Here is a 23066-nt window from a genome sequence, read left to right on the forward strand (position 1 = left end):
TGAGGTGTGGGAACATCACAGTTCTATTACAGAGGGAATTCCGGGATGTTAGCCCAGCGACCCTGAAGGAGCAGTGATACATAATTCCAAGTCAGAATGTGAGTGGCTTGGAGAGGACCTTGGAGATGGTGGTGCTGTTCCCATGTACCCGCTGCCCTTGTCCTTCTAGATGAGAGAGGGCATGGGTTTGAAAGGTGCTGTCGGAGGAACCTTGGTTAATTGAGTTTATAGAGGGAAGAATTAAGAGAAGGTGATGACTGTAAAGTAAATATTGTTACTCTCTTCATGATTGCTGCACTTAATCAAGCAGCTCTCAGAGGTGATTCAATCGTCCTGTTTTAAACTTTAGTCTGTGTGTTTCAGAGACTGCTGGGTGTGCTTATGCTTGTTATAATCTACAAATAAACATTTTTTAGAGCTGAATTTAACCATATTTTAGCAAAATGACTTTTGTGTTGAGTTAAGGCTTTACTCTGCAAGGCCTAGAAAATTTTCTCACACTATGAACCTGATTTGCCTCATTAACTCCCTGTCACACCACATGGCTCCCCTTTCATCCGATTGAGCAGGATTGTCCCACTCACGGTCATGGGAAGGACCAAACCACCCACACCCTATACCATCCAGAAGCATGAGGACTGCTACAAGCTTCATGAGCTGCCCGACTTTCTGTCTGTGCTAAACCATGAGGCGAGATAACAGTGGTGTGAGCCTTTGAGCTCTGGCTGAGGTGTCAAAATACAAAAAGTCAAAAGGCAAGGCAAACAATGCTGTGACCATTCAAGTCGGCACAATGTGGGTGAGGCACTGAGAACAAGTGAGCAGCTCTGAGATGCAGCCTGGTCCAGCCCTTGAGCTGATTGTAATGCAGAGTCCTTGCAGTAGAAATGTTGTGTTATTTGCCAGTGTTCTCCAAAATGCAGCATTACAGTGCACAAGTGTACTGTAAGGGAAGTGTAAGGGCATTGGAGATGTGCCATGATGATGTGCACGGACTGGAACATGTTATATGTAAAGATCAGAGGGTGTGGGGTGTTTGTGGGTGCTGCCTGTGGTGTGTGCCTGAGATGTTGATGCCACATGTCCAACACGATGATGCTGTGTGTTCAAGACAGAGCTTCAGAGGAGCACATGGTGAGCTGGAGTTACCAGAGACCTGCGCACAATTTCACTTTGGCAATTCTCAGCATCCAGCTCTTATCTGGCAGGTTGTAGAAAAGGAACCTGCCTATAAGTAGGACAAAGACAAATAATAATGAGGGCGACAATGCCTAATGTGCCCAGTTAATTGGCCTCACACCACTCATTACTGAGAATCTTATTTCAAGGTTCAGAACGATGTTGGAAAACACAACTTGTTGTTCCTGACATCAAGAAACACCTCGCTTGACTTCTCACACAAATCTTCCAGATTTCTCACCATAGCCCATGACATCCAGGGCCTGGGAAGATCCTGCACCTTTCTATTGGAATATGACCAGTGCAGTTACCGCCCATTGTTAACATGGACAAGTTATTGCTCAGATATAAATTGTTGCTGCTGTATATAGTGAGCTGTTCATATCTGTATGTAAGATCCACTGATTCTGTCTGATAAGTAAGCTGTAAATGTGGGAGATAATGTTTTATTTCAAAATAAAGTTCGTGTTGCCATCAAAAATGCAACTTCCTCCATTGCAGAGGCTGCTCACACAGATGATGTAAAGTGTGTAAAAATATTGAGGTTAGTCTGCAGAATCGCACAGTGTATGAGAGAATCTTTCTGAACCGCTTCCTTTGGTGACACAGTGGTTGGAAAGTCATGGGATTGGAAATACCATACCTAATCCTGGGTGAGTACAAGGAATCAGATGGTGTTAGCTGCTTCGATTTTTATGGTCAATTTAACTGCACCAGCAACTGCATTGAATGTGAAATTTAAATAGTTGGAAGGAACGGATGTCCAGCCAAGAATGCTGATGTGTGTTTCAGTTCACTTCTGTTCGCTCACAGAATAGAGGGTGCAGTTAGTGTTCGAAGTGCGACACTGTAAGAAGTTTGGAGGTGATGGGTTTACAAAGAACAAGAACGAAGAACAGTAGAGCACAGGAACAAGCCATTCGATCCAACAAAACTGCACCGACACATGATGCCATTTTAAACTATAAATCTTTTCTCCCTGTGCGGTCCGTTTCCCTCTATTCCCTGCCTATTCATGTATCGGCCAAGGTATCTCTTAAAATGTTGCTGTTGTATCCTCTTCCACCATTTCCTCTGGCAGCACATTGCAGGCACTTACCATGCTCTGTGTAAAAAACGTGCCTCTCACATCTCCTTTAAATTTTCCATCTTTTACTTCAAACCAGAGTCCCATCATTATTGTCATATCTACACTGGGAAAAAGACTGAATACTGAGTCTATCGTGCCTCTCATAATTTTATAAACTTCTATCGGATCGTCCCTCACCCTCCAACGTTCAAGTGAAAACAAACCAAGTTTGTCCAATCTCTCCTCATCACTAATAACCTCTAAAACAGGCAACATCCTGTTTAACCTTATCTGTACATACTGTGCCCACCTCATTCACTTGCCTGCTGCTGATCGTTCATCTCCTGACCATGCATGTCCACTCCCAGCCTACTTTGATTGTTCAAACCCTCCATTCCCAGCAACATCCTGGTAAATCTTTACTGAACCCTCTCCAGTTTAATAATCTCCTCCCTAAGGCAGTGCAACCGGAACTGCACATGGTACTCCAGTTCAGGCCTCACCAATGTCCTGTACAACCTCTAAACGGCATCCCAACCCCTAACTGAAAGGTCTGAGCAATGAAGGCAAGCACGCTGAACACCTTTTTAACCATTCCGTCCACCTCTGATGCAAAGTTTAAATCTTATCGGGTGTTCCAGATATTTTTAATTCCCTTTCCTGGTTCTGACTGTGCACTTGCAGTGCATCTCTGACAAAATTTAGCTTTGTCTCTTCCCATTCCTTTCTTCCACCAGCACTTAGGTATGAGATGTCTCATTTTATCCCTTTTTAGGTGTGCTATTCCATGGTGAACACTGCGTAGGGTCCGGCTGGCAGAATGCGGGAACTACCGCTTTTTCCTTCTTTCTCCAAATATCAACTGCTCCCAACAGTGCCCCATTTTTAATCTATTCCACTTTTTCCAGCCCAACCAGCTGCTGCTTGGAAATTTAAAGCATTCTATTTATCATTTTTGGATTCATGGTCTCTCACAGCTGCGATCATTATCACTTCCTGTTCTAACATTGTTTTTGCACTTGAGTTTAGAAGGATGAGAGGGGATCTGATTGAGACGTATAAGATTATTAAGGGATTGGACACTGTGGAGGCAGGAAGCATGTTTCTGCTGATGGGTGAGTCCAGAACCAGAGGACACAGTTTAAAAATAAGGGCTAGGCCATTTAGAACAGAGTTGAGGAAAAACTTCTTCACCCAGAGAGTGGTGGATATATGGAATGCTCTGCCCCAGAAGGCAGTGGAGGCCAAGTCTCTGGATACTTTCAAGAAAGAGATGGATAGAGCTCTTAAAGATAGTGGAATCAAGGGTTTTGGGGATAAGGCAGGAACAGGATACTGATTGTGGATGATCAGCCATGATCACAATGGATGGTGGTGCTGGCTCGAAGGGCCGAATGGCCTACTCCAGCACCTATTGTCTATTGTCTTTTGTTGCACTATCTGCATAATCACTCCTTCTCTGCATTTTTTGTGGGTTTTTACTTCAATTACTGCTGCCTCCTTTGGTCCAACGGCTGTGGCCACTAGGTCCATGACTCAGGGCTCATGCTGAATTACACTACCATTCAAAGTAACAGAACCTCGCCTTGCCCATGTCATCATGTCATCATTGACTATACAAAAGGCATACCTCCTTTCTGGGTAGATGTTAACCCTCTGTCCTCTCCCTAACTGCAGGGATACAGAAAGTGCTTTTAGTTACCTGGGCAGAGTGACCTCCTTCTATTCACCCTCTTGCTAAAAGCTCTCAGGTCAATTTAACCACAGCCCACCCAGTCCAGGCCTCACCATCATATTACTTCAGCGCCTCATCTACAAACATGCATTTCAAATCTGGCCCCTCTAATGGCTCTTCCCAAACTGGACACTGTCTCTTTGCTATCAGAGATAATGGGAACTGCAGATGCTGGAGAATTCCAAGATAATAAAATGTGAGGCTGGATGAACACAGCAGGCCAAGCAGCATCTCAGGAGCACAAAAGCTGACGTTTCGGGCCTAGACCCTTCATCAGAGAGGGGGATGGGGAGAGGGAACTGGAATAAATAGGGAGAGAGGGGGAGGCGGACCAAAGATGGAGAGTAAAGAAGATGGGTGGAGAGAGTATAGGTGGGGAGGTAGGGAGGGGATAGGTCAGTCCAGGGAAGACGGACAGGTCAAGGAGGTGGGATGAGGTTAGTAGGTAGATGGGGGTGCGGCTTGGGGTGGGAGGAAGGGATGGGTGAGAGGAAGAACCGGTTAGGGAGGCAGAGACACGTTGGACTGGTTTTGGGATGCAGTGGGTGGGGGGGGAAGAGCTGGGCTGGTTGTGTGGTGCAGTGGGGGGAGGGGACGAACTGGGCTGGTTTAGGGATGCAGTAGGGGAAGGGGAGATTTTGAAACTGGTGAAGTCCACATTGATACCATATGGTTGCAGGGTTCCCAGGCGGAATATGAGTTGCTGTTCCTGCAACCTTCGGGTGGCATCATTGTGGCAGTGCAGGAGGCCCATGATGGACATGTCATCTAGGGAATGGGAGGGGGAGTGGAAATGGTTTGCGACTGGGAGGTGCAGTTGTTTGTTGCGAACTGAGCGGAGGTGTTCTGCAAAGCGGTCTCCAAGCCTCCGCTTGGTTTCCCCAATGTAGAGGAAGCCGCACCGGGTACAGTGGATGCAGTATACCACATTGGCAGATGTGCAGGTGAACCTCTGCTTAATGTGGAATGTCATCTTGGGGCCTGGGATAGGGGTGAGGGAGGAGGTGTGGGGGCAAGTGTAGCATTTCCTGCGGTTGCAGGGGAAGGTGCCGGGTGTCGTGGGGTTGGAGGGCAGTGTGGAACGAACAAGGGAGTCACGGAGAGAGTGGTCTCTCCGGAAAGCAGACAGAGGTGGGGATGGAAAAATGTCTTGGGTGGTGGGGTCGGATTGTAAATGGCGGAAGTGTCGGAGGATGATGCGTTGTATCCGGAGATTGGTAGGCTGGTGTGTGAGAACGAGGGGGATCCTCTTGGGGCGGTTGTGGCGGGGGCGGGGTGTGAGGGATGTGTTGCGGGAAATACGGGAGACGCGGTCAAGGGCGTTCTCGATCACTGTGGGGGGAAAGTTGCGGTCCTTGAAGAACTTGGACATCTGGGATGTGCGGGAGTGGAATGTCTTATCGTGGGAGCAGATGCGGCAGAGGCGGAGGAATTGAGAATAGGGAATGGAATTTTTGCAGGAGGGTGGGTGGGAGGAGGTGTATTCTAGGTAGCTGTGGGAGTCGGTGGGCTTGAAATGGACATCAGTTACAAGCTGGTTGCCTGAGATGGAGACTGAGAGGTCCAGGAAGGTGAGGGATGTGCTGGAGATGGCCCAGGTGAACTGAAGGTTGGGGTGGAAGGTGTTGGTGAAGTGGATGAACTGTTCGAGCTCCTCTGGGGAGCAAGAGGCGGCGCCGATACAGTCATCAATGTACCGGAGGAAGAGGTGGGGTTTGGGGCCTGTGTAGGTGCGGAAGAGGGACTGTTCCACGTAACCTACAAAGAGGCAGGCATAGCTGGGGCCCATGCGGGTGCCCATGGCCACCGCCTTAGTCTGTAGGAAGTGGGAGGAGTCAAAAGGGAAGTTGTTGAGGGTGAGGATGAGTTCAGCTAGGCGGATGAGAGTGTCGGTGGAGGGGGACTGGTCGGGCCTGCGGGACAGGAAGAAGCGGAGGGCCGCACCCCCATCTACCTACTAACCTCATCCCACCTCCTTGACCTGTCCGTCTTCCCTGGACTGACCTATCCCCTCCCTACCTCCCCACCTATACTCTCTCCACCCATCTTCTTTACTCTCCATCTTCGGTCCGCCTCCCCCTCTCTCCCTATTTATTCCAGTTCCCTCTCCCCATCCCCCTCTCTGATGAAGGGTCTAGGCCCGAAACGTCAGCTTTTGTGCTCCTGAGATGCTGCTTGGCCTGCTGTGTTCATCCAGCCTCACATTTTACTGTCTCTTTGCTTCGTGCTTCACTGGGGGGGATGCAGTCATGTGTCTCTCCTTCCTGATTCACACAGCTCACTGGGTTCTCTCTGTTACCTTTAGCCATTTCCACGTGCTGGTCTCCTGACAAAAGGGTGGCTTCCTATTTGGCTTGCTGTCTGTCTGTAATACCTCTCAGTTCACCAGCTTCCAAAAACCAGGCTCTTCTACATGGGGAGTGTATTATCGCCTTCCCTAGTTGCGTTGAGGGAGACGATGTCGCCAGAGCCCAGGCCACACATTGGATGGCTCGAACACACAAGTGTTGTCCCATCAGATTGATTGTCATTGCTTTCACTGCAAAAGAGTTGAAAGTCCCTTTACAGTTCGAGGAGTCCTCTTGTTTGTGCAGAAGCCAGGGTCTCTTTGATCTTGACGAAGGCAGTTTCCTGCTCAGAGCTAGTCCGCACCACTTTGGTAAGGTCTTGAAGGGATCTGGCTAGTTTTCTACAAAACTCCTGCATTAATTAAACGGTCCTAAAACTTGTCTTGCTCCTTTAACAGGAACTGTTTTCTTCAATTTTCCTTTCTGGTCGAATTTTACGACTGCCCTATATTACTATCTGTTGCCACTAGCAACCGGCTGGAGATTTCTCTAAATCTGTCTGGGTCCATCTCTGCGCCTGCTTTCCACGGGGGACAGGTGACTCTCTTTTCCTACAGTTACATATTTAAGGGTAAAATGTCCTTCCTAATTGCACACAAAACTCGCTCCTCTTCATTTTATGACCCACCGACTCCCTCTCTCTTTGCTATCCCTGTTACTACAGCTGCTAGTTTCTTAATGTCCTCTTTGTTACTTTCTGCTCACACAGCCCAGTTGAGAACTCTCTTATTTTGTTACAGAGACAGGAGGATCTGCCAATGCTGGAGAATCTGAGATAACAAAGTGTAAAGCTGGATGAACACAGCAGGCCGAGCAGCATCAGAGGAGGAGGAAAGCTGATGTTTCGGGTCGAGACCCTTCTTCAGAAATGGGTCTCGACCTGAAACGTCAGCCTTCCTGCTCTTCTGATGCTGCTCGGCTGCTGTGTTCATCCAGCTCTACACCTTTTTGTCTCTTATTTTGTGTCTTTTTTTAATCCTCCAGTTCTGTAGCCACAGACCTTTCGCCCAGTAGCAGTAAAATAACATCATACATGGGTTCAAAATTTCAAAATTTCTCCATTCCACGTTAATAACTTTTGAACTACTACAGAAAGAAAAGACATTGGGATACAAACTCTTCCACATAATTACATTATCCATCGCTGCTCCTACTGCAAGAAAATAAATGTTACACATTTTGAAAGAAAATATTTGCTCTGTTACATTTGCCTTTTCAAATTCATCTATCAGTATTGTCAGATTTTACACCATGTTTGAAGTTTGTTCAAAGAGAATTGCATTTCCAAGGCTTCTAATTTCCTATGAGTTGCATTCTTTCATATCACAGCACCTTCTCAAAGAGCAAAGCTTATCATCCGGAGTTAAATATTCACTCGTGTTAAAACAAGATTTGAAAGTTCATTCCTGGCCAGTAAATGAAATTACCTACCTGGTAATTGCAAAAATTAAAATTTACCCAAGTCCAGACACAACACAGAGCCAATCCTGAAAAGTAAATTTTTATCAACCTTTACAAACCATCTTTTTGAATCAACATTTTGTTGCAGCTTTCTGGTTTGTACAAGTGACTGTTTCTGAAATGAACATCACATTAAACATACATGTCACACACTTACACAGGCACATCACACTTTTAAATCATCGCATATTCCCAAATTACAAACTAAATTCAAATCATCCCCAGATCATGATCTCCAGGAACAAAATGTACAAATTGTACAAGACAACATTTACCAATCAACAAACGCAAAGGTGCATTCAAGCCAGACCACAGAGTTAACACCTTGCCACGATTCAGAGAACTCGGGCAGAGCACAATCTCCCTCTTTCTAGTTCTCATTTATGAACACTGTAACTTATTTCAGCTTGTTTCTGAGATTTTTTTAAAACACAGTCTGCAGAATAGACCAGCCTGGATCTTCACCCGCTTTTCCATAACCCTTCCCTCCCCAGACTCTCTCCTCGTCATGGTTGCTGCTTTTATTTCAGAATTTTATTTTTCTACTTGACCCTTGTTATTTTCTACCTCACCCTTCTCTTGTTACAGAAATCTGTAGTTTTCTTGTTCCATCCTTCATCCTTTTGCACGTGTTAGCACTGGGATTTGCAATCCCCTTCTTCAATCTGCATCTACTAGTGCCGGGGCCGCCCCTTCCACCATCCCTTTGATCCTCTCTCCTCCTATCTCCAATCTGAAAGTTTGTTTTATACCCTGGCTTACAGAAGTCCCCCACCAAGTGCCACTCGAGTGATAAAGGTGATAAATAAACATACTCACCCAGATTGTGGCCCAAGTTGTGCCAGCTTCAGGCAGGGCACCCTGCTCGCAGCACCAATCTGTAGGAGCATGCCCCTGCCCGGCCAAGGACAAAGTCTCAAGAGGCAGGCAAGTGGAAGGCGTTCATTCGAAAAAACACCAGCTGATGCAGGGAGAGGGACAAAGAACATTCTCCAAGTCAGAAGGGAAATCAGTGACACACTCTGGTCTTACAAAGAAGTGCGGCACATTTATGTGTCACAATACTCAAATACAACGTAGTCGCTGTTCTTCCCCTTAATTCAAACACCCAATGCCGTAGCATACCTAAGCAATGATGGGCTTTCCTGCAGAGAGCACCAGTTTCACTTGAACTCAACAGTGTTTATAAGCAATTGTAATTGCTGGGCCTTGGGATCTTTCCATGCATTCTATTCAGTCTCATTCCAAAAGTTTGCTCGCTGTTCTCCTTTAGGTCTGTGTCAGGCTAGTTGTCTGTATGGACAGCTTGAATTCTGTTGTTCATGAGGTCACTTGTGTTTTCTTTATCAAACTCAGTCATGCCTTTCAAATTTCCAACTGTCCTAAGTATACATGTAAAAATACAAAAGGCAGTTGGTTTTAACTAACTGCCATAAGGTTAATTTCCATTCTAAGGTTAGTTATAAAATGTAAAGTTGTACAACTACTTCTACTCTTTGCACTTTGTAACTAATGGGTAGTGAACACTCTATCTTGTTCAGGGTGTAAGAGAATGTGTTTCCTAAGGTTCTGGGTTTAAATCCCTTTTCCCCTCCTGCTTGTATTATGCTCTGGTTATACGTTGAAATCTACTTCTATAATTATCTGAATAAATTTTCACTACAGCCTGTTTCTCAATACGGCAGGTAAAAAGCGAATATAAAATATCTTTAGCTGTTCTCTTTGCAGCTGTTTAGGGAGTTAATCTCAGTTAAGATTTAAACCCATGTTTTCAGTGAGACAACATCCTTTCATTTATGAGACTAGACTGAGTCATTTGTCTTTTCTGAGGCATCTTCTTATCAAAACTGTCTTGGATGATGGGTTTTAGGGCCATTATACAAGCTTGGGTAGCTCTGTTCCAATGTTCTGTAATGTTTCACTTTATATGTTTGATCAGACTGTCCCATTTTGTTTCGTTCTCGTCAGACATTTTGTGTCTTTCAAACATGGGTCGCTTTGATGGAAGCAGGAACGAGTAACTGCATGGACAGGGATGGACCACCCCTCCAGCTGGTCATCACTGAGTAGCACAAGAGGACTGTCCACAATTATTACTAAAAGCAACATTTTGTCACGGTCACATTGAATCTTGAATCTTTAAATAATAATTAATTAGTTCATACATTGAGTCAAACCAAACCACAAACAGTTAACAATTAGTTAAACAATATAGCATGCCTTTTATTTTTGCTATATGAGCTGTAACTATCAAATGCAAGGTCATATTTTGAATTCACATTCATGGTAAAGCTGACACTGAGGCTCAAAATGAAACCAAAGAACAAGTGGCTAAATGTTTGACCACAGGAGTAGCTTCTTAGCAGTTTGCTAAAGTAGGAGTTATAGGTTCAGGGAGGGAGTTCCAGAGCTCAGGCTTTTGACTCCTCCCAGTACAGTCACTGAGCGTGGAGTGGAAAAATATGGGGATGCTCAATTGTTACATGTTGGAGGATAACAGTTCTCAAGAGCTTATAGCGTTGGAGAAGGTTTAGAGAGGGAAGTTTGGAGCCACAAGGGTAATAAGGAATGGGATGGTGGGTGATTGGGACTTGATGTGAATGTTTTTATCTAATAAATGAGTTTTCTTTTCCTCCAAGCAATCTGCTTTAGCAATAGATGGAATTCATGGAGAACCACAGCCACACAATGTGGCGAAGGATTCTATCGTGCAATAAACAGGACATGCATTGGTGAGTGTGAACATGGAAACTAGTTTCCGTTCCTCACTTCCTCTGATATACATTCAGTGATAGCAACGAGACAGCAGGAGGACTTTTAAATTCTGCTTGAGGAATAATTCAGTTGGAATTGTGATGTCAAAATTGATATCTGATACTAAATTGGAGGTGTACAGTGAATAATGTGGGTCACTTATTAATATGCTACAAAAAATCTTTGGAGTGAAATTCAGTGAAGTGTAAGGTTTTTCATTTTGCTTAATGGAATAGAAAGGTTCCTGATTTCTTGCAAGGGAGGTCCCTGTGGGGCAGTGGGTAGTGCCCGCGCCACTGAGCAAGTAGCTCTGGGTTTGAGCCCTGCAATCAGGGGAACCAATGAAAGCAGCAGCACCAATGATGGGTTTTGTGTCACTGGGACTAAATGGAATTCCCTCTTTCATGTTTTGAACAAATATCTCTCGATCCAATGGAGAAAGGTTTATTGTTCACAACTTGTATGTCATGTTTTATCGTAAATGTATTTATTCTTTCACTGGTACCGACATCCCAATGTCAGTAAATACTCTGTAGCAGGCTATTCAGCCCATCAAGTCCATTCCCTCAGTGAATAGATTTTGATCTTCTCACTCAACCACACTTTCCCAAGGAGAAGCACACTGCAAGTGCTTAGACATGGGTGCAATGTTGTGACAGTGTCATGAGATGGTTTAAAACGATGAGGGCATTATTGGCAAGTGCAGCATTTATTGCCCATCTCTAATTGCCCTGGAGAAGTTGATAGTGAAAAGCCTTCTTCAACCATTGCAATGCATTTGGTGTAGAGACAGCCGCAAAGCTGTTCAGGAGCATGTTCCAGGATTTAACCCCAGCGACACTGAGGGAACAGAAATGCATTTCCATGTCAGGATGATGAGTGGCTGGAGGGGAACTTGTAGGGGATGGCATTCCCATGTATCTACTATCCTTGTCCTTCTAGATGGAAGTGGTCATGGATTTGAAAGGTGCTTTCTCAGGAGGCTGAGGAGGCTCCTGCAGTACATTTTCCAGCACTGTCCAACTCTGGTAAAGACAGTGAGAGTTGAAGGTGGTACAGCAGTTATCAATCAAGTGGGCTGCTTTGTTCAAGATGGTATCAAACTACTTCAGTGTCGTTGGAGTTGCACTGATCCAGGAAACTGGAGAGTATTCTAAGTAACCCCTTACTTTTGTCTGAAAGATGGTGCACGTGCTTATGGACATCAGAAGGTGAGTTACTTACCAGAGAAATCCTAGCCTCTGATCTAAGATAATAAAGTGTGGCGCTGGATGAACACAGCAGGCCAAGCAGCATCTCAGGAGCACAAAAGCTGCTGTTTCGGGCCTCGACCCTTCATCAGATCTAGATCCATCATCGGATCCAACATCTGATGAAGGGTCTAGGCCAGAAACGTCAGTTTTTGTGCTCCTGAGATGCTGCTTGGCCTGCTGTGTTCATCCAGCTTCACACTTTATTGTCCCAGATTCTCCAGCATCTGCAGTTCCCATTATCTCGAGCCTCTGATCTTCTCTTTTATCCACTTTCTTTCAAAACCAAAAGTATTGTGGAGCTGTAAATCAGAAACAAAAACAGAAATTGTTGAAAAAGCTCATCAGGTCTGGCAGCATCTGTAAAGAGAAATCAGAGATAACCTAAGTGGTTCAAGTGACCCTTCCTCACAATATAGTAATGTAGTTACTCCAGTTAAGTTTATGCTCAAGGGTGACTCCCAGGATGTTGATTGTGGGTTTCAGCATAAATGGTGATGACACTGAATGTCAAGGGGATCGAGTTAGATACAGTCTTGTAGGAGTTACCTGGTATTTGTGTGATGCTAATGTTACTTACAACTCATCTGCCCGAGCTTCAGTAACTGAGGAGTTGAGAATGACGCTGAACATTGCGATTTCAAAAGCAAACCTCTCCATTACCCTGTGACGGTGGGAAGGTCTTTGATGAAGGAACTGAGGATGGGCCTGAGAACCCCTTGCAGAGATGTCCTGGGCTGAGATGACTAACCTCCAACAGCCACAACCATCTTCCTGTGTGCCAGTTATCAGTTCATCCTGCAGAGAGTTTACTCCAATTGACCTGACCATAACTGGCTGCATTGAACTTTTCTGGCTTTTTGCACACAGGACACATCCTGGCAATTTTCACTATGTCAGACGATGCCGGTGTTGTACTTGTACTGAAAGAGCTTGGCTCAGGGCACATTATGATTTGGAGCACATGTCCATAGTATGATTGCCAGAATGTTGTCAGGACCAAATCTGACGTGTACAGAATGAAAACCAAAAGAACTGTGGTTGCTCGAAACCAGAAACATAAACAGAAAATGCTGGAAAAGCTCAGCAGGTCTGGCAGCATTTGGGCAGAGAAATCAGAGTGAACATTTCGATACCAGAGACAGTGCACTTCTGTGGAAGGGGTACTGGGTCCAGATGGTTAACTGATTTCTTCTCAAAGATGCTGCCTGTCCTGCTGAGCTTTTCCAGCAATTTTTTTTAAGCATCCAGCACATTCAGAATTTTGACGTAACTTTGAGTGAATTAAATTAGCTGAAAGCTGGCAACTGTGATGCTGGGGACCTGTGGAGGAGGCTGAGATAGATCTTCCAGTTGAAGGTTGTTGCAAATGCTGCCCTGTTACCTTTTGCAGTGACATTCTCACTTACCCATCAGCGAAGATGAAAATTTTTGTGGGGCCTCCTTCTCCAGTCAGTTATTTTAACCCTCCAACACTGTGAATGACTGGATGTGGCAGGAGTACAGAGATTAGATCTGATCCATTGGTTGTTAAATCACTTTGTTCTGTTGATCACGAGCTGCTTCTATTGATTGGTGCACATCCAGTCCTGTTTTGTAGCTTCACCTCATTTGTCAGGAATGCCTTGTGCTGCTCCTGGCATGTACATTCCTGTTCTCTCCACTGAAGCACTGATTCTCTGGCGTGATGGTCATGGTGGAGTGGCAGATACACCAGGCCACGAGGTTGTAGATTGTGCTACAGTAAAATGCAGCTGCTGCTGATAACCCATTCTGCCTCATGGATGCTCAGTCTTCAGGAGTCAGATTTATTCAAGTCTGTCCCATTGACCACAATGCCTTACAACACAATGGATAGTACCTTCAATGTGAAGGGAGGGCTTTGTCTCCAAAAGGACTCTGCGATGATTACACTTATCGATACTGTCATGGACAGATGCATCTGAGGCAAGCAGAATGTTGAGGATGAGCTTAAGTAGGTATTTCCCTTGTGTTGCCACAAACCCAATCCATCAGTTATGCCTTTTAGAATTCAGCCAGCTCTGTAAGTATGGGGGTTACCCAGCCAACCCTTGGTGATAGACATGAGGTAACCCACCCTGAAAGCATTCTGTGCCTTTGTCACCCTCGGTGCTGGCTCCAAGGTGGAAGAGCATTCATTCAACAGGCAGAGCTGGGGGAGGATGGGTGGTAATCAGCGGGAGGCTCATTGCCTATTTCACCTGGTACAATGTGACTTCATGCAATCAACACTGAGGGCTCCCAGGGCAATTCCATCTTGACCGTGTATCACTGTGCTGCCAGCCCTGCTGGGCCTTTCCTGCCAGTGGGACAGGACATTCCCAGAGATGGTGATGGCAGTGCCCTCTGGGACATGTCGCTAACGGACAATTCCTTGAGTCGACTTTGACTGCAAAATGGCTGAGTAGCTTCCTCTGTGGCTCCAGAGGGCAGTTTGGAGTCAATCGCTTTGTAATCACATGTCGGCTGGACCAAGTAAACTCTAGATTTCCTTCCCTAAAGGACAGGGTTCCCACACTGAATCAAACCTCTGGGTCTGTCTGAATACCTGACTGTACTGGGGCATCACTTTCATCAGCAGATTGAAACAAAGGCTCACCAATACTTCCTTCAGAGTATTTTACACTAGCCAATAAATATCAGCAATGTTCGTATCACAACCTGAATGTGAAAGTTCTGCAATGTTCAGAATGTACTATATCAGTGCAACATGTTCCTTGGGTCCCATAGCATTCCCAGCTCAGTACAATTCAAAGGGAGTACTTTAAAATATCTTGTTATATCTGGACCTTACAGCAACATCAGTTCAGAAATGTCAATTCCCTGTCGAACACCAACAGAGAGAAAAATCAGTTCTGAGGAAGGGCCACTGGACCCGAAACGTTAACTCTGTTTTCTCCTTCACAGACCTGCTGAGCTTTTCCAACAACTTTGTTTTGTTCCTGATTTACAGCATTTGCAGTTCTTTTGGTTTTTATTGAGAGAGAAAAAAATAATTGGCTTTCATGAGACCTGTCAATTCCCAGAAGGTAAAAGAAATCTTTTGACCCTGTTCATCATATTTCCAGATGACAATGAGTGTGAATTCGCTGTATCTGCCCGGTGTGGTGTCAACACAGAATGTCACAACACGTTCGGGAGTTTCTACTGTACCTGTAAGAAAGGATACTCCACACACTCAGGAGTAACTCACTTCACCACCACTACACACTGCCGAGGTAAAAAAGCTAATTACATTACATGCTTGTTTTCATCAAAGTTGAAAATGTGTATGCGTTCTAACTGCATTTCCAACACTTTAATTTTGAAGTCACTCCACTAGATTTGGATGAAAATGTCGACAATCTACCTCCACTGTACCATCTACACAAACGCACAAATATATGGATCAGGAGCAGATGTTGACCATTCAGCCCCGAAAGCCCACTCTGCCATTCAATAAGATCATGGCTGATCGGTTTCTGTCCTGAATTTCTCATTCACCTCAACCAAAATAACCTGTGACACCTCTGCCTCAGAAGAATCGATCTACCTCAAACTTAAAATTCCTCAATCGCCCTGCCTCCACCTCCTCCTGACGCACAGAGTTCCCAAGTTAAGTAACCCTGTGAGGAAAAATATTTCTCACACACATGAGGAAACACACCTTCCACTCTCACCTGGTTAGCACTATTCAAGATCTGACACACTTTAATCAAGTCAGCCCTCTATCTTCGAAATTCCAAAGTGAAACAAGCGCAGTCGGTCAAATGAATCCTCATAACTCTTTCATTCCAGGAATCAATCCAGTAAACTTCCCCTGTACCACCTCCAGTATATTTACATCCTTTCCTAAATAAGGTGAACAAACCTGCCCACAGTGCCAAGATGTGGTCTCAGCAATGCTCTCAATTAGAAGGGAAATTATAAGTGAAGCATTACGTATTTACTGTGATTTTCAATTCCTTGCATAATAAAAGATTTTATTCAATGACCCTTCTAAATGAAATGCCACAACTAACACTTCCTAATTTTTGTGACATGTCCTAAAACATCCTAAATCCCTCTCCATCTTTGAGTTTTTCGGGCATTCTCCATTTAAGTAACACCCTACTTTTCATTCTTTTCATTATGTTGGAGCTCTCCAGGACTTTGATTTGGCCACAACCAGAGAACTGTGTGCAGTTCTGGTCACGCATTTTCAGAAGGATGTGATTGCACTGAACGGGCTCAGAGGAGACACACTAGGATGTTATGGCTGAGAGCAGTTTAGGTATGAAGAAAGGATGGGATACTTTCGATCAAGTCTTAGACATTTATCCATCCACCTGTGTACTCTCGAGGACACTCCAGGACCTCCTCTTCTGTAATGTCAACGTTTTGCGCAGCATCAATATTTATTTATTTCACAGCATTCTCCAGCCCTCATTACTTTCTCCACAATCAAAATGGATACATGATATTCATTTAATATCTCCACCATTTACTGAAGTTCAACACACAGACAGCCTCCTTGATCTCTCTATCCTCTCTCTAGTTATTCTCTGCATCCTAAAGCCCTTGTAGAATCTTTCTGGACGATCCTTAACCTTGCCTGACAATGCTATCTCAGTTCCCCTCTTTGCTTCCTTCATTTCATTCTTAACAATGGGCTGCACACTTTACATTGAGTACTTCAAATATCACCACATTCAACCCTATGGGTTGGGGGGTGGGGTGGAATTTGTGTAGATTTGAAGTAGTTTTTGAAAGTGCAGACTCAATGGGCCAAAGGGCTTCTTCTGGACCATACGGGTCAGTGACACTCAACTGAAATAATTTGCTCAGCTGCATGTCAGCAGCTTAACATTTTCTGAGGAAAGTTGCACGTGTCATGAAGGAGTTTCTCTTCGACAGAAACTAACACCCACTGTGACAGGAGGATAGATGCTAAAGGTTTAAACAGAAGCCCACCGCTGATGTCACTCCGCCCACCACTTTCACAGCCAGCATCTCGAGACAGAACAATAACATCGAGCCCTGCCGAGTATTCACCATCCTCCTCCCCACCCCAGTCCTCCCCCTTACTGAGGACCAATGGTCAGTCCTCAATAAGGGGCTCACCTTTATCCCCCTCCACCCACACATTGATGAATATAACTCTCGTCCAAATATTGAGCAGTTTTTCCGCCACCTCCGCCTCTGTGCGTATTTCTTTAATCATGAAACTAACCCTCCCTCTACCGACCCCTTCACCCACCTCCAACGAACCCCAAGGCCTCCGACCCTCCCTCGACCTCTTCATCTCTAATTGTCGTCGAGACATCGATCACCTCGACCTCTCCACCCCTCTCACCCACTCCAACCTCTCCTGCACAGAATGTGCAGCCCTCCCCTCCAATCCCACCTCATCATTGAACCCGTGGACAAGGGAGGCGCAGACGTAGTATGGCGCACTGACCTCTACATTACTGAGGCCAGCCGCCAACTCTCTGACTGCCCGCTTCTATCCCCTTCCCAAAATCCACAAACCTGACTGTCCCAGTCGACCCATTGGTTCCGCCTGCTCCTGCCCCACCAAACCCATCTCCACCTATCCGGATTCCATTTTTTCCCCCTTGATTCAAGAACTCCCTACCTACGTCCGTGACACCACCCACGCTCTCCACCTCCTCCAGAACTTACAATTCCCCGATCACCAACACCTCATTTTCACTATGAACGTCCAGTCCCGATACACCTGCATTCCCCATGACGATGGCCTAAAACCTTCCGCCTCGTCCTGTCCCGCAGACCCAAACAGTCCCCCGCCACTCACACCCTCATCCGCTTATCCAAACTCGTCTTCACCCTCAACAAATTCTCTTTTAATTCCCCCACTTCCTACAGACAAAGGGGGTGGCTGTGGGTACCTGCATGGACCCAAGCTATGCCTGTCTCTTTGTAGGGTACGTGGAACAGCCCCTCTTCCAAAGCTACACTGGCCCTAAATGCCACCTCTTCCTCCGTTACATTGATGACTGTATCGGCGCTGCCTTGTGCTCCCAAGAAGAGCTCAAACAGTTCATCCACTTCACCAACACCTTCCACCCCAGCCTTAAGTTCACCTGAACCATCTCTGACGTCTCTCTCTCTCCTTCCTGGACGTCTCTGTCTCCATCTCTGGCATCCATCTGGAAATCGATATCCATTTTAAACCTACTGACTCCCACAACTACCTGGAATATTCTTCCTCTCGGCCACCTTCCTGTAAAAATGCCATCCCCTATTCCCAATTCCTTCGCCTCCGCCGCATCTGCTCCCGAGATGACGCATTGCATTCCCGAACATCGCAGATGTCCTCTTTGTTCTAAAAGCGCAACTTTCCCTCCACAGTAATCAAAAATGCCCTCAACCGTGTCTCCCGCATTTCCTGCAACTCATCCCTCACACCCCCATTCGCAATAATAACCAAAACAGAGATCCCCCTCGTCCTCATGTATCACCCGGCCAGCCTCCAAATCCAACACATCATCCTCCGACATTTCCATCATCTGCAATCCGACCCCACCACCAAAGACATTTTTCCCTCCCCACCCTTATGTGCTTTCCAGAGGTACCACTCTCTCCATGACTCCCTCGTCCGTTCTACATTCCCCTCCAGCCCCACCACCCCTGGCACTTTTCCCTGCAACCGAAGCAAGTGTTACACCTGCCCCTATATCTCCCCCCTCACCCCGATCCCAAGCCCTAGGAAGACTTTTCACATCAAACAGATGTTCACCTGCACATCTGTCAAGGTTATATACTGTATCCGCTGTTCCCGTTGGGGCCTCCTCTGCATCGGGGAAACCAAACAGAAACTTGGGGACTGTTTTGCGGAACACCTACGCTCTGTTCGCAACAAACAACTGCACCTCCCAGTCGCGAACCATTTCAATTCCCCCCCACTCCGACTCCTTGGACAACATGTCCATCCTGGGCCTCCTGCACTGCCACAATGATGCCACCCGAAAGATGCAGGAACAGCATGTCATATTTCGCTTGGGAACTCTGCCACCCAAGGGTATCAATGTGGATTTCACAAGCTTCAAAATCTCTCCTCCCCCAACCACATGCCAAAAACAGCCCAGCTAGTTCCCGCCTCCCTAACCATGGCTCCCACCACAAGTCCCACCCCCATCACTTACACTATAACCTCATCCCAACCCCCTGACCTGTCCGAACGCCCTGACTGATCTATCCCTCCCTAACTCCCCACCTACATTCACCTTCACTGGCTCTAATCCCGCCTCTTTGACCAGTCTGTCTCCTCTCACCTTATCTTCTCCTTTATCCATCTTCTAACCACCTCCCCCTGTCTCTCTATTTATTTCAGAATCCCCTTCCCCTCCCCCATTTCTGAAGAAGGGTCCCGACTCGAAATGTCAGCTTTCCTACTCCACTGATGCTGCTTCACCCGCTGTTTTCATCCAACTGTACACTGTGTTATCTCTTCAAACAGAAACTGATGGCAAATGATCAGTACACGGAGGTGCTCAGGGGCTTTAACAGTTATTTTGTATTCCAGATATTAATGAGTGTGAGACAGACCCGTGCGGTTCACATGCAACATGCACCAACACATTTGGAGGTTTCTATTGCACCTGTAATAGAGGATTTGTCTCAACCACTGGAGGACACACCTTTACTGATAAAACAGTCACTCAGTGCAAAGGTAAAGACCATGCTGCTTAGGAAGCAACATCCTAAGCAACAATCCATCATGTCTGTTGTTTATGAGACTTTACTCTCATTCTGTAATGATTCCCAAACAATTGCGCTGTGTTCCTTCAAACTTTGATTGGTACCTGTGCTCTTGGACATCCTTCACCTTGCATAAGATTGTCATTTGCAAGTCTGCCCTTTTTATATAATGACATAGATATTTTAATCAAGTCAAAAAGCCTCGCTTTGACCTTCAGCAAACACCCACTTAATTTTTAACGTCAGGAGAACTCTCAAAAAGGACCCTCCTGTTCCAAATGTGCACAGCAAACCATGACATGGAGAAAATTATCATAGAAATCACTACGTCCCTTTTTTCCAGCAATCTGCCTGTTTTCAGTGAATTAATTGTCCAGCAGCACAGTCTGACACTTTGACAGTCTCTGTGAAAGACGATGTATTTAACTGGTGTCAGTGTGGGAATACTGCACATGGGTGTGATGTGGGCAAAGGGGCTCGGGGGACAACTGTGTGAAGTCTGCAGGATGTCAGTCCTGTGGTGTCCCAGGTGTACAAAGTGGGCATTATGGTGGGTGTTGGGTGTCTTTTGGATGAACCTTTGGGATACTGGGAGTGCGGAGTAGCCTGGGAGAGCTGGTAGAGTAACAGGGGCTAGTAAAACAGATCGGGGTAAGGTCAGTACCATAATAGGCAGTGGGGTTTCAGGCTGCAGGGAACCTGTGAGTGATTACTTTGGCCAGCTCAGGTTCAGCTGGATGTTGACTCCAGTGGTCGGGAGCGGTCCGGGGGGTACTGGGGAGGTGCAATGTCAGGTCTGATAGGTTGGAGGAGGCTGACAGGCCCAGGGGAAAGGGATGCTTTGTGCTGAGATGGGTCACATCCATCACAAGCTGCAGGAATTCCTAACTTGGACAGAGTCTTGACAACATTTCCTCCAAAAGATGACAACAACAGCTATCCTACTTTTCCTGAGTATTGCAGGGGAGTATCAATCTCGATTCTGTATTCATTCCAAAATAGACATAACCGTCTGTTTCAGGGTGTATCTGCTGTCATTGGATGGTGTTAACACTGAGCTATGTTGTGTTGTTGCACTTAGTTATCCAGGTTGAAGAAAGCACAATGTTAAATTATTGTAACATTTACTTTCATTTGTCTTGTGAGTGAGCCACATATTAAATGTCTCCTTATTTCACAGAACTAAACAGGATCAACACAAAACCATGCAGCTCGAACAATTTTACAAAGGCAGGACAGGTATTTATGATGATTGCACACTGTGATGGAGAGAAAGTTAATATACCAATATTATATGTCTGCAGAGCATAGTTGCTATAAGACACTGGTTACCATAGTGGTGGTGATACGAACATAGATCATTGTCTACACTGTGTGAAACTGATATCAATCTTTGCTCTCCACACATGTGCAGTTAAAAATGGAAATGTGGATGCTGCTCTCAATGATGGCCTGTGTCTCCACAGCGCAGAATGAGGGACTTGACATGAAATTCAAAGCCTTAAGTTTGAAGTGAAAAAGACAGAAAGGAAAGAGAGATTAAAAGATAAATGTATTCCCACAAGAGACAATTGGAGCATGAGATGTTTGGTGGAAGGATATTGTGAAAGGTCAGAACTGTTGCCCTTCATAAGAAAACAGCAAATACACCAGTGAGGTCGATAAAAGATACAGGCTTCAGGGGCATGAGTGCGACAAGGCACAATGTTAACTGAAATTGCAGGAAATCTCACCATGTCTGGCACATCTGTGGAGAGGAAACAGAGTTAACATTTTGGGTCCAGGGACACTTCTTCAGAACTGATTGTGGCTGGGAAAAGGTTGTTACATATGCTGAAATTGCAGTGTGGGGAGAGGGAGGAATAAACTATTGGTGGAAATGGAACCCAGAGGGAGAGAAAAACAAATGGATAGGGAAAGGGCTGGGTAAAGGTCAACCTGGGATCACATATAGCTGCTAATGGGGACAATTAATGTCCAACAAGGGGTGGTTTGTGATAGCAGCCCATGTAATGACAAGTCCTGCTGTGTGTGGCGATTGCCGAAGGACATGGGAGAAGGTGCCTCAATCCGTCAAATTGTTGAATCATCACTGCGTCCAGAAAGGTGCACAATTCCCAAGCGGAAATTCAGATGCTTCCTACCAGCTTGTGCTGAGCTTCACTGGAGCACTGCAGCAAGACTGAGACACAGACATCGGCCAAGGACCATGGTGCAGTGTTAACGTGGCAGGCAATTGGAAGATCAGGGTCATTTTTCCAGAAAGAATTTCGGTTTCCCACAAAAAGGTCACCCAATCTGCACTTCATCTCCCCAGTTCCAAGGAGACCACATTGTGAGCAGCAAAGACAGTAGACTAGGTTGAGCGAAGTACAGGTAAGTCACTGCTTCACCTGGAAGACGTGTCTGGGGTGTTGGATAGTGAGGAGGGAGGAAGTAAGTGGGCAGGTCTTCCACCTTCTGTGATTGTATGGAAAGGTGTTATGGGAATATGAGGAAGTGATGGGAATGGAGGGGTGAACCAAGATGTCCCCAAGGGAGCAATCCCTGCGGATAGCTGAAAAGGAAGGGGAGAGAAAGATATCACATCCTGCTGGATATGGCAGAAATGGCAGCTAATATTCCTTTCAATGTGGATGTTGGTGGGATATTAGGTGAGCATATGAGAGGGACCATATCGTGGTGTGGCAGGGAAGAGAGGGAATGAGGGCCAAAGTGAGGAGATGGGTCAGATATGGCTGAGGGCTCCAACAACAATGCATTTGTGCTGATGATGCCAACTTCAAGAAGGGCCCTCTGAAATGTCCATTTTTTTTCACCCAGAGATTCCCCACCATTGTGGTTAACAGCTTTCTGCAGTCACCACTCCCACAGGACAGGCGAATCCACTCTTCCTCTATTCCCAACATCACCCACACATCTTAAAACATCCATTCATTTCGTTCTCCTGCCTTAGTAACTTTTTAGGTGCTGTGGTGTATTTTTTGCCCGAACCATCTCTAAAGATTTTGATATGTTCTGAGCTTGCTATGATTGCGGCTTATTACCCTCATACCTGTGTATCTTTATGAAAGACATGATTGTGTCTGATCAACATATGTTTTCCATACCTACAATCAATGTAGCAGTGTATATGTCTTTGACCTGTACACTGACGTGTATCATTTGTGCATTGACATGATTTATGTAACAGTCTGAGAAGAGATAAGTAAATGAATTTAACTGAAGTTTACTCTCATGCTTGGAAGATTTTGACATCTCTTTTCTCTTCTTCACACAGGTATCCCTTAAGTCTTTCCACATACTTTGTTCATGGATTAACTCCACCATTGATCAGATTACTCATCAGAATGTACAGGTCAGTCGTGACACACTCTCCATTCTATCAGGCGTAGAATATCGGAGCCGGCGACAGCATTCTGTAAGACCATAAGATCAGTTCTTGTTTGCTCCCCATCTCATTTCACTTTTTTTTTCACCGAGCATTTAAACTCAGTAAATTGCAGACCTCTGTGGATCTGAGTGTTTGGAAACTTCTTCACAATCCTATAATTGTTTCATGTTGA

At 45.5% G+C, this 23066-nt stretch overlaps 1 protein-coding gene and 1 long non-coding RNA gene across 3 annotated transcripts in view; one reads left to right on the forward strand and one right to left on the reverse strand.

Annotated features, from left to right (window-relative positions):
- LOC132206349 (uncharacterized) overlaps window positions 1–11862 on the reverse strand; it is an 84907-nt gene extending 73045 nt beyond the window's left edge. For both annotated transcript variants that reach the window (XR_009442985.1, XR_009442986.1), the window contains exons 1-2: window positions 11771–11862; window positions 8612–8753 (exon numbers count right to left, since the gene is read on the reverse strand). This is a non-coding gene — a long non-coding RNA (uncharacterized LOC132206349). The remainder of the gene's footprint in view (window positions 1–8611; window positions 8754–11770) is intronic.
- Window positions 11863–13631: 1769 nt separating this feature from the next.
- The window catches only part of LOC125447394 (adhesion G protein-coupled receptor E3-like), a 40833-nt gene continuing 31398 nt past the window's right edge, over window positions 13632–23066 (forward strand). Inside the window, exons 1-5 of the mRNA XM_059640001.1 lie at window positions 13632–13653; window positions 14886–15035; window positions 19325–19471; window positions 20681–20739; window positions 22781–22921. Coding sequence (XP_059495984.1) covers window positions 13632–13653; window positions 14886–15035; window positions 19325–19471; window positions 20681–20739; window positions 22781–22921 — 519 coding nt within the window. The remainder of the gene's footprint in view (window positions 13654–14885; window positions 15036–19324; window positions 19472–20680; window positions 20740–22780; window positions 22922–23066) is intronic.

Source organism: Stegostoma tigrinum, chromosome 35 (genome assembly GCF_030684315.1).
Source record: "Stegostoma tigrinum isolate sSteTig4 chromosome 35, sSteTig4.hap1, whole genome shotgun sequence".
Lineage (NCBI taxonomy): Eukaryota > Metazoa > Chordata > Chondrichthyes > Orectolobiformes > Stegostomatidae > Stegostoma > Stegostoma tigrinum.